This window comes from Drosophila subpulchrella, chromosome 2L (assembly GCF_014743375.2).
Source record: "Drosophila subpulchrella strain 33 F10 #4 breed RU33 chromosome 2L, RU_Dsub_v1.1 Primary Assembly, whole genome shotgun sequence".
NCBI lineage: Eukaryota > Metazoa > Arthropoda > Insecta > Diptera > Drosophilidae > Drosophila > Drosophila subpulchrella.
In genome coordinates, this window is record NC_050610.1 from 4288835 (window position 1) to 4302663 (window position 13829).

General features: G+C 45.9%; 3 protein-coding genes across 5 annotated transcripts; 2 read left to right on the forward strand and 1 right to left on the reverse strand.

The window, feature by feature from the left end:
• The first annotated feature begins 128 nt into the window (after positions 1-128).
• LOC119548876 (alpha-L-iduronidase) lies at positions 129-3815 on the forward strand. Its single transcript, XM_037856507.1, has 4 exons — positions 129-1775; positions 1838-2258; positions 2570-3525; positions 3674-3815. The coding sequence occupies exons 1-4, from the start codon at positions 1319-1321 to the stop codon at positions 3751-3753; spliced, it is 1914 nt and encodes a 637-aa protein (XP_037712435.1). The 5' UTR covers positions 129-1318; the 3' UTR covers positions 3754-3815.
• Positions 3816-3948: 133 nt separating this feature from the next.
• On the reverse strand, positions 3949-7770 carry LOC119548875 (coiled-coil and C2 domain-containing protein 1-like). 2 transcript variants are annotated; one of them, XM_037856505.1, is made up of 6 exons: positions 7582-7770; positions 5896-7494; positions 5408-5839; positions 5200-5351; positions 4376-4520; positions 3949-4311 (listed from the first exon to the last, which is right to left on the reverse strand). In XM_037856505.1, the coding sequence occupies exons 1-6, from the start codon at positions 7636-7638 to the stop codon at positions 4192-4194; spliced, it is 2505 nt and encodes an 834-aa protein (XP_037712433.1). In that variant the 5' UTR covers positions 7639-7770; the 3' UTR covers positions 3949-4191. The 2 variants fall into 2 exon arrangements, with proteins under 2 accessions (XP_037712433.1, XP_037712434.1); XM_037856506.1 differs by having other exon boundaries at positions 4376-4466; positions 7582-7766.
• A 283-nt stretch (positions 7771-8053) lies between these two features.
• Positions 8054-13801, forward strand: LOC119546876 (ralBP1-associated Eps domain-containing protein 1). Of its 2 annotated transcripts, XM_037853483.1 has the most exons (7): positions 8054-8613; positions 8669-9073; positions 9155-9474; positions 9584-10368; positions 10439-10878; positions 11365-11451; positions 11602-13801. In XM_037853483.1, the coding sequence occupies exons 1-7, from the start codon at positions 8467-8469 to the stop codon at positions 12142-12144; spliced, it is 2727 nt and encodes a 908-aa protein (XP_037709411.1). In that variant the 5' UTR covers positions 8054-8466; the 3' UTR covers positions 12145-13801. The 2 variants fall into 2 exon arrangements, with proteins under 2 accessions (XP_037709411.1, XP_037709412.1); XM_037853484.1 differs by lacking the exon at positions 11365-11451.
• Positions 13802-13829: the final 28 nt, after the last annotated feature.

Genomic DNA, 13829 nt, shown 5'->3' on the forward strand with positions numbered 1-13829 from the left:
GTAAAACGAGGTACAAGGATTGTAGCATTGGAGTGTCGAACAGATCGATTCGAAAGGTCTATTTCACCCCGTTTTTCGTATTAACCGTTTCTTCTTCCCATTTTATTTTTAGGTCTTCTTTCAATCCAATGCTCTGATTTATTTCTTTTTGGATATTACTTTAGTTTTATTATTATAGCTTGATATCCATAATAAAGCGTCTAGGAGGTAATCAAAAATGAATTAATAATTATGCTTAAACTTTATTTTTATTGTCCTACTAAGCTTTTTCCCATATTCCCAAAGATTTTAATCAATTGCATCGAGCCATTGCTTTCAATGTCAATCCGATACTGTGTTTTTCTTCATAAAGTTTTCCCTAATCCCTGAGTAATCCCAGAAAAACAAATCCCATAAATATAAAAACGAATGGGGAACAATTTCCAATAAAACCAGCGCAGGACCAGTTCACCCTCGGATGTGATATGAGCGCGTTATGGGCGTATTATCGCTGAGATGCGTGAAATATTATCTTTGTCGCACCTTTTCCGCCCCCAGAGCACCCACACAAGGACAAACTCCACTTCGAACATATATATCTATGTTTTTTTCCACCCCCAATGAGGGATTGCAATTCAATGCGGCTCGGGCTGTTGCTTTCTTTTTTGTGTCATTCCCAGCTTTACTTTACCTTTTTGGGGGAGAGAGACTAATAGCGAGAGAGTGCTAAACGGGCACGCTGTTGCTTTCGGCACACGCCTCACTGTGGGTCAATTACAGAAAGTGACCTCTGGAAATGAAAAGAAAATTCAACGCGAATTCTTTAGCATACATCCTTTTATTTTTATTAAAAGTATTAAGTACGGCTTCAAGGGAACCTCAAGTTGTATTCATCTAAAAATTGAAGTTAATTCGGAACTTTTTTATCTGTAGATAACGCATTGGATATGCTTATTTTACAAAAATATACTGTTTTACCTAAACTAACATTTAATTAAACAATCTTCTTCAGATCTTATAATTATTTGTATTTTTTTGTATGTACCCTACACTTAAGATTGATTTAAGGATAATACTATAATCATTAACTTTGATCTTCAAAACTAGTTTCTTAAGTTTAAATGATAAGCCCGTAGCGCACCCACTGTATGCCCCCTGCCTGTGACGTCACGGCTTTAGCTTTTGGGTTAGCTCACTCCGACAGATACAGACACACCGAGAGATAGGAGGGAAGGTGAGAGAGCCACTCTTATCAGCAGCGGCATCGACAAATCGAAGACAAAACAAAAGCCGTCATTAATCCCGCAGAGAAAGTCGAGCGCATCGCTCATCGCACGGAATGCTGCCGCTGCTCCTGATTTTTGCGACTCTCGCCAGGATCGACGCCCACTACACGAGCGGGGATGTGGTCTACCACTCGATGCCGCATTTCTGGACGGGCGTGGGCTTCTGTCCCGCCGGCCGGATCGATCACGAAGGGATTAGCACCGCCCTGGGGTATCCCGCCCTCCGGATCAATCTTCGCCAGATTTCCGCACTGCCCGTGGGCGCGGTGACCCATATTCGCATCCACTGGCTGCTTGAGCTGGTCCAATTCTTGCAGTACGACCCCAGTGGAATTCCGATTTATGATTTCTCCAAGTTCGATGATTTCATTGATTTCCTGCACGAGGAACTGCGCCTGTCTCCGGTTATGGAGTGGATGGGCAATCTGGGTGGGGTCTTTTTGGAAAACCCTTTGCACCAAGCTTTCTACTGGGAACACTTGGTTAAGGCCACGGTTAACCACCAGTTGGGTAAGAATTGAGTAATTATCTTTTAAAAAACTATTTTAACTATTTACTATTTTATACAACAGCTCGACATGGGTCCTCCAGATTAGCTAACTGGCGCTACGAAACTTGGAATGAACCCGACCTGCGTGGGTACAACAAACTGAATTTCACGGATGAATCCTACCTGGATTACGTCCAGGCTGTGCGTCGTGGTCTAAGTAAAGCTGGAAACGTTGACGCCCAAGATGGAAAGCTCCAGCTCCCCATGTATCGATCTTTGCGAGGTCCTGCGGGTCTCTTTAAGGACCCCAACAACCATCCGCTCTGCTGGAAGCTGTTGGAGCTATGTAGCCAGAGAGTTGTATATTGTCCCATCGATGTACTCACTTTTCATCGAAAGGGAGTCGAAGGAACTGCAACGGAGATCGTAAATGGTTCGCTATCCTTGATGGCAAAAATCTACGAGGAGTATCCCAATCTCAAGCAACTTCCGGTGGCCAATGAGTAAGAAATTGTTTTATATAAGGGTTTCTTAAGAAAATCTTTGGTACTGAATGTGTTTTATAAATTATATTCCGGGTCTCCAAATCGTTGTTAAATCTTTGTAATACCATATACATTGGAAATACCATTAGATAAATTTTAAAATCGTCTAGGAATTATTAAAACAATGTATCTTTAAAACCGGAAGCATTAGAAGTGTTTTAAAATTTAATTTTTTTAATTTATATTTTTTTAGGCAGTATGGCTCTCAGGATGAAACAATTAAGAAGAAATGTCATAAATTTATAGAATTAATTTTATTTATTTCTCAGTGAATCAGATCCTGTGGCCGGTTGGAGTACTCCTCGAGAGTTTCAGGCGGATGTTCGCTATGGAGTTACCCTGATTTCCACGGTGATGCAGTTCTGGCATGCCAAGCTAGCCGCTGGTCCTCTTAGCAGTTTGGAGTCGATTAGTCATGACAACGCTTTCCTGAGCTACCATCCCCACGAGTTCACGCAGCGCACGCTGCTTGCCCATTTTCGGATGAACGAGACTAACCCGCCGCACTCGCAGTTCATCCAGAAACCAGTCTATGCTGCTATGGGAATGCTGGCGAAGTTGGGCAACCGAGCTGCGGCTGTGGAACTGGTCAACATGGATACCAAGCACAGCGTAGAGGTCCTGCGAACAGTGTCTGGTGGAGTGAGCGGTCCTGGGCAGTACATGGCCACCATATTCCTGAGTCCCGAGGAGGCGGGACCAAAGAGGTCGGCCTTCCATCATAAGTACACGCTGAACATGTCGATAGCAAATGAGTCGGCCTTTGTCACGGAGCTTCTGGTGCCACAGACCACAGACCCGTACTACTTGTGGCAGCAGGCGGGAAGTCCAGCGTATCCCAACGTAACTCTAAGGGAATCCATGCGAAGGGCTCAAACTCCTAAGCTCTACAAGACGGGACCCATCTGGCAGTACAACAGCGAGCTAGTAATCAACTCTGCCAGCATCCCTCTGCCCTGGGCGATGCTGCTCCGGGTGTGTTCCGCATCGTGGCCCAAGCTGCGCCGGCCGCAGCAACTCTCGATCGCGGAGGTAACCCATCGCGAGGTCTTCATCAGCTGGATGGAGCACCCCAAATCCACGCAGTGCCTTCTTAGCTACGAGGTGTGGTTCAAGGAACGCGACAACCTGGGCCACTCCGCCGACTGGCTGCTCATCTCCCGCGGCTGGCACCTGCCATATCCGTCTTTTCAGTACGCGCCCGGAGACAAGGGATCCGTCAATGGTAAGTTAGGAAATAAATATACTTCAAAGTCAAAGTTAAAATTGTTTTTAATTTCAATTTTATTTGACTGTAAAAAGAAATTTAACTTAAACACTTACCGAAGCATTTAAAACCATATTTCCCATCATCATCTCTGTTTTATCAACAGGTTTCTACAAAGTTCGTGGAGTGGATGTGTTTAATGAAACCAGCCCATACTCACAAATAGTCGAATATCTGGAGTTGTAGTTCAACAAGCAGTTTATGAATTAAACATACATATTTAGGCAATGTGAAAGCAAACATAATCAGGTTTCGGCTTGGCGCTTGTGAACCCCTCCTACTCTCTATCTGTCTCTCTTGAAATGGACTGACTTCACCGGCACAATCTTCTGGACTTGCGCCTTCGCCTTAACGCCGGCAATATCATATATACATTATATATATAAATAGATATACATATATAGTACATTATCTGTGTTGTGTTCGTAATATATATATGCCTTTATCCTGCGAAGGAATCGGCTAAAGCGTATATAGATATTTTAATTCCCATTAAGGGATATTTACAAAGGAATAACTTAGTATCTTAATCGGGAACAACCGCCGAGAGACGTGTTATAATAAAACAAATGATTATTTTGTTTGCTTTTAGCAAATAACTAATGTACTAAAAAGTGTTCAGCTCTAGGCGTCCAGGACCAGCCACTTTTCGTTGATGTGCTCCATTTGCTTGGTAAGAATGGGGTTGCGAACGCGTACTTTGACCTCCAGTTTGCCTCCCACTTGCTTGCGGCCATCCATAAGCTGTTTTAAAAGTGCAAAACAATTCATTTTTATTTCATATTGCGATATTTTGAATACTACTTACATCGTAGGTATCGTGTATGTCACACTTGGTCTCCAGCGGCTGCAGCTTGACATTTACGGTTCCAATCAACGTGTCCGATCGCAGGAACCCTCTGAAACAACACAGGGGCAGTTTACGACTTAGTCCACAACAATCTATACTGCAGCTATTTTTATATGCACGATATTAAACGCGTGGCATTGGATGAGGTTTTTGCGATTTGTTGGGAGTTGAGGCGTAAAGATTTTGAAAAATATTTTATTAAAATGGTCCACATGGAGAATAATGAAGTTCAATGATAAAACATATATGATGAAATATATGTGTGCTGTAACCGTGGCTGGTACAATACTGTTTACGGGACCGAATGAACATGCTGACTACGGGAGAAAATTAAATGAATTAAACAATATTTGAGGAAACTTAATATAAGAGAGCAAATTAATTCTCAAGCTAAACTTAATATATGCCAAATTAATATTAAATATCTAAGTGTGCGCTATGCAGTTTAATAATATTTTGTTTATTACTACTTTCTATATTTGAAGATGTGGATTATCAAATTTCATTGTTCTAAAACTTTTTTATAAAAACAATGCGTTTTAGAAAGATCCTATTTTTAAAGAGAGATAAATAACTATTAACCCGATATACTTTAAAAAGAGATCAAAAGATCAAATGTATACTACCCCTCTCCAACAAAAGCTTGTAATCCTTAAGAAATGAATGCGCTCTATTAAAGTCACATACCACCTCTGTTAGTCGAGATTAATATGCATGAAAAGCGACTTAGTACGGATTAAATAACTGTGCTTGGTTAGTTATACTTATTACAAGCAACTTACCCCCTGGAATATATTTCAAACTTTACGCCATGGCGCTTAAAGATTCTCTGGAACTGACGATTGGTTCGCTGGATTTCAACCTTAAAGCGTTCATCGTAGTCTGGACTGCTGGTGTCTCTAATAACATTGGTTTTAGTCTTAAAAGTTTCATCCTAAAATGAACAAATAATTTAGCAGACGATATTGTAAATTTAAGTCACCAACTTACATTCAACAGGGGAAATTCTACGCGAACATAGGTGTCTACATCCTTGGGATTGGACACATTATAGTTAATTCCCCGGACCACAACAATTTCCAGCTCACAGTCCGTTAGGTCTGTATTGCAATGCACAATATTGAAGCTTCGCTTCTCATAGTGAAACTTTGGCAGTGCCTCGTTCTTTCGCTTGGAATATCGCACCAAATCCAAATCTTTCTGAACAGTAAGAGCCAAATTTTCGAAACGATTCATGCCTGCTACATCCCCCATAGCCTTGTGATGATCTCGGGTGTTTTTGCACATCATCAGCTGCTTTGCGAGCTGTTCCTCCATGCGAACACCGATCTCGCAGATGTCATCGTTCGGATCGCATTCTTCGGCGGACACAATGGCAAAAGATGCTTCCAGATTGTCCCTTTGGGAGGGTGGTACCGGAAGCTATAGTAGAACATATAATTTAAGTACGTTAAAGGAAAATACAACAAGAATCTTACTGTGCTGAGATCCACTGGCAACCCACTGCTGGCTGCATTAAGAAGCGAATCGAATCCCTTGTATATCTTGAGGTACTCCTTCGCCTGGTCGATCTCTCCCGCTTTTTTGGCCTCTATGGCAGCAAGCTTAAACTCTTTTTGACGCTCGAGGAGTAGTTTCATTTGCTGCTCGGCGAGATTGTTCTTTTGCTGATTGCCCGACGTGCGTGTGGTCAGTTCCTTGGCTTGTGGAGGGGAGGGCGCTTTTCGAGGAGCTGTTGGCGTGGTCGCACTGGAACTAGAGGGAGTTCCCCCGGCGGAAGTACTGGCCGTTGCGGGGGGCGATGTAGGTGATGTGGGAAGTGATGGTGCTGGCGCTGCAGGAGCAGTATCCCCAGTGGGTAGGGGTCCGAAGCCGGGTGGCACTGGCAGTTCATCGTAAGGCACAGGTTTGCCCGCCTTGTACAACTTAATAGCATCTTCGTATTGCTTCACAATCCTTCCAAAGCGTCTTGCCTTTCCGGTATTGTTTTCAGCTTTGGCTGCCGCCTCCACGGATTGGTATTTCTCCAAACGTTGCTGCAGTGCCTCCACCATGTTTGTGGCATCAGCTGGAGCAGGAGCAGGAGCAACAGGTGCAGGAGCTGGCGCAGGAGTAGGTTCAGCGACAACTTCTGGAGCGGCTCCCTCTTGCATTTTTTTGAGGAATTCTAGGAACTCAGCTGGCGGTGGCGGCATATCGCTGAGGTCGACTTCCTGGCCGTCCTCACACATCTTCACCACGACATCGAACTGTTTCACCACCTTAAGGAACTGAAGGGCAGTAGCTGTGTCACCGCTGCGCTTAGATTGCAGTGCAGCAGCCTTGTACTCGTTCTGACGGCTGCGCATTTGTGCCACGAGGGGATTTGGAGGCGTGGTTGGAGCCACAGATGTGGTGGGTGCCACTGGCGAGGTGGGGGTCGGCGGAGCTGGAGCTGCACGACTCGGTACAGGAGGAGGGGAAGCAGGAGTCGAAGGGGCTGGTGATTCCTCTGCAGCCACTGGAGTAGCCTGACCGCCAGCTGGCTTTACACTGACTTCCGGGGGTATTTCATCCACGTTAATAGACTTGCCGGCCGCTGCCTGCTTATGCAGGTCCTGCAGGGTCTTAAGACCTCTTGCAAAACGCCTGGCTTTGCCGGCATCTCCTGCAGCCTTGGCATTGGCCTCGGCCTGCTTATATATTTCTAGGCGCTGCTTGATGATGCCCAATGTGTCCACAGTGGTAGTGGGCAGGAAGGTTTGGACGGGCTCCTCACTGGCAGCTGGTGGTTGGGCTACAGGCTCTTCTTCCTCCGGCTCCTCTACGCCACCAATTCCGCTTAGCTCGCCCAGCAAATCTGAGTCGTTTTCCAGATTATCATCATCATCATCGTCGCTGACATCACGCAAGCTGTCGGCAATCATTTTGTCCAAGTCACTGGCGGGGAGCAACTTCGCCTTGGGCTTGGGTTTCGGTCTGGCTCCACCTCCGCCGGCTATGGCAGCCAGCTCCGCCTCCAGGTCGCTGTCGCCACCATCGTCGTCGCCGTATCCAGCACTGGGATCAAAGTCATCTGGGATTTCCGTAAGCCCAAACTGGCCGCACGAAACGAGAGTGAGAGTGCAGGTGATGACTCATAATTAATAAATATATGCATCTAGTCTGTTTGTTTTTCCTCTTACCTGGGATAAATCGTGCTGCCTTCGCTTGGCTGGCTCTGGCTTCTTTCTGGAGAACATCCTAGACTACTCGAGGGCTTTTAATTTACTAAAAATATGGCTCTAAGGCCTTTAAAATCCTTTGATTAATTGCGTCGCCGAATTCGACGCAGACAACAATAACAAAATGTTTGTGGGGATAAATGTTAAGGTGACGCAGGAAATGTTGCTGATTTCCTGACGTCGCTGGTACAGGGCTACTCGAAATAATTTTCTTAATTGTTCTTCACTATAGGTTTATTGAGTTATAATTTTATAAGAAGCCAGCGAGTCTGTTTCGTTAGCTACAATTGTCCAACAGTATACATTTTAAAGTTAAATTAAGCCACCTTCTAAAACTTCCTTCTTGACTTTTACCGGGAACCAGGGCTGCGCAAGCTGACAGGTACAGGGCTGCTCCGCCAGCTGACTAATCGATATCGCCACCAATCGTTATCGAGAGCCAGCGCACACACAGTGCAAGAGAGTTTGCGAAAAAACCTGGACAAAAAGCCAAATTGATTGCGAATTGAGCAGCTTGAGGAAGCAGGTTTTCCCATTGACCAGTGCCGTGGAGTGCTCTAACCACCGTGGCCGTGGAGGCATCGCGAAGCCAGCGAAACCCTCGCCAGTGGAGTTCTCCCATCTTCCACCTCCTCCACCTCCGTCTTGGGGGCCAAAGGCAGAAAATCAGCAGAGACTTCGAGACGAGCAGCGCAGGCAGCGGGGACTGGCACTGGGCTGCTGGGTTAAGCGTGGAAGTAAACAAACGGATCGGATTCCGGCTTGGAATCGGAGGAACGGGGCGTGGCTCGCTTACCAGGCGGCTTGGCAAACAAAACCAGAGGTGGCAACAAGTAGGCGGCAGGCATGGACGTGTCCCTCACCGAGCCCGAGACGCGCTTCTACAGTGAGTTGTTCCAATGCTGCGACGTGGAGAAGACGGGCAAGGTGCCCATGCTGAAGGCCACCGAGCTCTTCCGCTCGGCGGACATCGCCAACGAGACAGTGATTGAGGTAGGTCCAATTCGTTTGATCGTGAGTGATTAATTATCCGGTTCTGGGCTTACAGATCACTGGCCTCGCGGGGATTCCCTCCACGGCACTGCACATCTCGCGAACGCAGTTCTATTCATGCCTGAAGCTAATCGCCGCCCATCAGGCGGCCATGCCCCTGCGCCAGGAGCTGATTTTGGCAACGTTTTCTCTACCACTGCCGCACTTTAGCTGGAAGGAGGCGGTCACAGCTCCGGTGGCTGTTGAAAATGGACTGGCTGCCTTGCCCCCGCCGCCGCCCACAGATCGTAGGAACTCGTTGCGCCGTAACTCACAGCAGGAGCAACTGCAGGACACCTCCGATGTGCCCAGCACCGACTCCGAAGTGGAGCAAAACGAATCCGTGGACGAGGCGGCCGGACACGGGCGCGGCACAGATGGCAGTGGGGTCGTCAGCAGCAGCAGTCGCGAGAATGTCGGGGTTTGTACTTCTATCTTATCTATGACACATGCAAATAGGCTTATTAGTGACCGATCCGCGTCCATTTCTTATCTCTTCTAGCGACGCCGAGGGGGCGGTGCTGCTGGTGGATCTCCGGAAGCCTGGAGCACTAACAGTGACAGCCCCACGCCCACCAACAGTGTGGCCGAGCGGCCCTGGGCGCAGGACACCCTCTGGCAGGGATTGCTGGGCGACGAGCACCGCCAGCTACTGGGCACGGAGGAGGAGTCCTCCGATCGCCACAGCAGCGACGACGAGGACAACGAGAGCGAGTTGGTTACTATCTACCAGATAACCCCGGAGCAGCGCGAATACTATAACAAGCAGTTCCGGACGGTGCAAAGGGATCCGCATGGACTGCTCTCAGGCCAGGCAGCTAGGTGAGTTTTGAGGACTATTTTAGTTTGCATTAACTTGCTGTTGAAATTTTGTTTTCTTAAAATATCGGTTCTAAATTAAGAATAATAATTTAATGGTCACTTTCCACAGAAACTTTTTTGAAAAGAGCCGCATTCCCGTGGAGGAGCTGCGTCACATCTGGCAGTTGTGCGACGTTACCCGTGATGGAGCGCTAAGCCTGTCTGAGTTCACTGCCGCCATGCACCTGGTGGTTCTAAGACGAAACAACATTCCGTTGCCCACGAGTCTGCCCCACTGTCTGCACCCCAACGTGCTAAAAGCGGCTGCAGCTGGCAGTGGACAGAGAGTAACCTCCTCTTCGTCAGCGGCGCTGCCTCAGGAGCCGCCTGAGGCTGATCTCCTGCACCTAAATGACGACGATGAGGACGACCACACGGACAATACGATCATAGCCGGCAATCTCAGCGGCGGCAGTTCCAACAGCAAGCCGCGTCCCAACGTGCCCAGCGACAAGAACATCATGAATCTGAGCAGCATCTCCACATCCTCACAGGCTAGCAACAGTTCCAGGCGAGAGGCTACACCGCAGAATTCGCTGGCTAAGAACCGTAGCATCTCAAACTCACCGAATGTGGAAAAATCAATGGCGGGAGCCGTTTCGTCTACAGCAAACGCTGTAGACTCGAGCAACGCCTCCAGTCAGTGGACAAAGTTTAGCGAATCTCCTACAACAAGTGCTGCTCCGGTGCAGTCAACCACTGGGGCTGCACCTGTTGTAGCCGCCGGAGCAACCGCTCCTGCTGCCTCTAGTCCCGGGCTTAAGCCAGCCCTGTTTGACATGAAGCGCTCTGCTCAGGACGTGGTCTCCAATCCACAGATCCTGCACCCAGTGCCGCTAAGAGTGACGCCCATAGGTGAGTGTTAAACAGCAACAACCGGCTTTTTTAATTTACCTTAAACGTACAATTAAATTTCCACTTCCAGGCACCGCCATTGCCTCCTCCGCTGAGTCATCTAACGACAACGAGAGCGTTGTGACTCTGCGCGAGGATAGTCCCAAGGCCATCTCTTCGACCGCAGTCAACAATCAGTCATCTGGATCTGCTGTTTTAACTGGAGTATCGGGAGTCGCTGGCTCCCATCGCGATAGCAGTGATCTGCGTGCCATCCAACGGCCTCAGGCCAAAAAGCTGCCGGCCAAGAACAGTGCATTGCCACCGCCACCGCAACGTGAGCCGAGCATCGGATCTAGCGGGCCAAGTGAGCCGCCGGAGCCACAGCCCGCTTACATGGGGTCATTGGTGGCGTCCAAAAAGGACCCACCGCCCCTGCCACCGCCGAGGCCACATCGCCATGCGCGAAGCAGTAGCTTGGACTTAAACAAGTTCAAAATGGGCGCAACGGGCGGCGCCCAGCAGGCGGAGGTGAGTTATGGCCTATTTATCAACAATTTACTTAACTTGTGTATTTTAATCTGTGTCGTGCTATTGCCTTGGTCATTACAGCTTTGCAGGGGAGCATATTTCGTTTATGTTTTACTACCCTCTGCAATGCTACGTTAGACCAAGGAACAACCAAAGATTTCTGTCTGTCCCATCCTTCTCTCCTTTTTTCAAATAGTTGTGGTGTATCCTTGCAAATTATATGAAATAGGGTATTAGATAGAATCAAAATAACATTTTGTAATGAACAGAATATCATTGAAATTGCCTGTTTTAAAGTTTTTCCAATAAGAACTAAGAACCATTTTTGTTGGATTATTCCTGAAAACTAGTAACACATCTTTGCAAGGATACCCGAAACTTCGGGCAGTCGAAGTTGCCTATTTCGTACATTTTGTTTGTTTTGTTTTGTTTAATACCTATAACCTGTGACATGTATATAAATATGCAACCCCACTCTTTGTTAAGATCACTGCGCAGGCCAGCTTCGATATGCAAACCTCAACGGGGTTTGCCGATTTCACGCACTTTGCCGACGAAGGCGCCGCGAACGTCGTAAGTCCAATCCTAAATGTATGCAACTCGTAAAGCATTCCACTTCAATTGGCCGTAGCTCCACTAGTGTCATGTGTCCAAATTCAGTAGCCTAACTATATAATGCATCCATTCGTACTTCAGTCTGACTAATTTGTGGTTAACTTATAGGTGGACGAGCAGCAGCTACACTCTTTGCCGCCGGCAGCTCCTCCCCCGCAAGCAGCGGTAGTGCCGCCAACGAGGATTACTCTTCAGCAGGCTCAACAGCGCGTTTCCGCCTTCGAGGTTTATCGGAAGCCGCAAACGCCGCGCGGATCGCAGTCGCCGCCCCAGCAGCCACCACCGCCGGCCCCAGCTGTGGGATTAGCCACCCAATCTGGTCAGCTGCCCAGTGCTGAGAGCTTTGAGAAGCGGGTGACAGCCATAAGTGACTCGCTGCGCCACGTAACCTTCAAACAGGGCCAGGCTAACACTACGGAGGTGCTGCAAAGACTACGCGAGCAGAACAATTCACTGCTTCATCTCTGTAACGATTTAAGCGATGAACTGTTGAGCGTCCAGACGCGCAAGGAGGAGATGCGACTGAAGTTGGAGGGACTTAGTGCCGGTGATAATACTGGTCGAACGAGCTCCTCGATATCCGCTCCGGTGACCGCGAACGTAACCGGTGGATCCTCGGGTTCGGCAGGACCTGCTTACACCAACGTTTAAGCAGCGAAAAATTATCATGTTTACTAGGGAGAATCGATTTGTTTCTGGACAACTTGTGAGCTACTTTTCTGCCCATGTACTTGTATCATTTATTGGTATTTCTAAATTCAACATTTAACATTCCTTATAATGCGCTCCAAATTTTTTAAGTTGTCAATTAGCCCTCCTTTTCTGCATATTAGACGGCGTTTTTTAAATTGGTCGTTAAATTTAAAGAAGACCATTTTTTCAAAAATACTACAAAATTAACTATTCTTAGTTGGAAAAGAAAGGCTAAGTTATAGTTAAGATATTTTCCTAGTTTGATACAAGACAAAAGAATTTTAGGCCAAAACGCTGGGAGGAAAGCAACCTGTACAAACTTGTTTTTCCATTCAAACAAATCGGTCCACCCGTAATGTTTAACACATATTTTGTTGTCTCTGTATGTTGCAAGCACAATTTACTAATCGGGGTGTTTGCACAGCGATAAGACTGGGCAAAGCTTGAGTAAGCAACCAAAATTTCCGACAAAATCGTTTCTTATTTGGGAAAATGTTTACGCAGTCTGTGGAGACATATTCACAAGATCTGCCACCTTCAACATTTCCAGTGTTCATATTGCTAGCTCAAGGCTCGCTCAGCTTTTATCTGCTAAAAACACTAACGATGGATCTGATACAGCGTCCGTTTATGCATTGAAGTTGCTAATTTAATTTGTAGGCTAGTTAAATCTCAAGAACACAAACAAATCATGCGAGAACAACAACAATAATGCCGCCTCTATAGATATTTATGCAGATCGATTTATATATATATGTATATTTAGAGATATATGTATATGCGCTTCTCCTAATTGTTACGAGTAAATGACAAACCGTTCTTTCGCTTGACAGCCACCCGTATCTCACCCTCACCCTAGTGATTAATGAAACTGCCACAAAGTGGTCCAATCCCAGCTGTAATATTTCCTGCTGCGAAGGCATTTTACTTTCCAATTTGCTATTTATTAATGTTTTGTGTATGCCTCGAAAATGTCCCCTTCAATTCATTCCGGCAATGAAAATTAACCAAGAAACAAAGAAAAAATCACAAAAACCAACCTAAAAAATTAAAAGCCAGGCTTAATGTTTAAGTATTAGAAAAGTCAAAGGTAAAAAATCGATAACAAATTCATTTCCTTGAAAGCTTAGCTTAGGTTTTTCAAAAAGTATATACATATTAATATATTTTCTATCTGTATAGTGTACCCAAAAACACGAACTACTTGATATTATGTACATTTATCAAAATTTTTTTCTACGACTAACGGGAAAGGAATTAAGATCGAAACAGGAGACATATTTAATTTACCCGGACCACTGAACGTGTACGTATATGCTAACTTCGAATTTATCAGATAAACCGGCATATATCACTTCTTTTGCATACTTAAACCACTAGATGTATGAGTTTGTCTTTAACTTGTTAAACATTTTCAAAGATCTACCACACACAATCACACGAAAAACGAAAAAAACAAAATGTAATGAAAAGAAAAAGTGATATTGAAACACTATGTAAACATATTATTACGTGGCTGCGTAATCAATGTGTATTGTTTTGATGGATATACATCTCTATGAATAAAGATAAATGTATTAAGTTGATGTTAAAATGCAATAAAAATGAAAGTGCAGCGAAAGTTTTATTGATTTTGAAAAAGC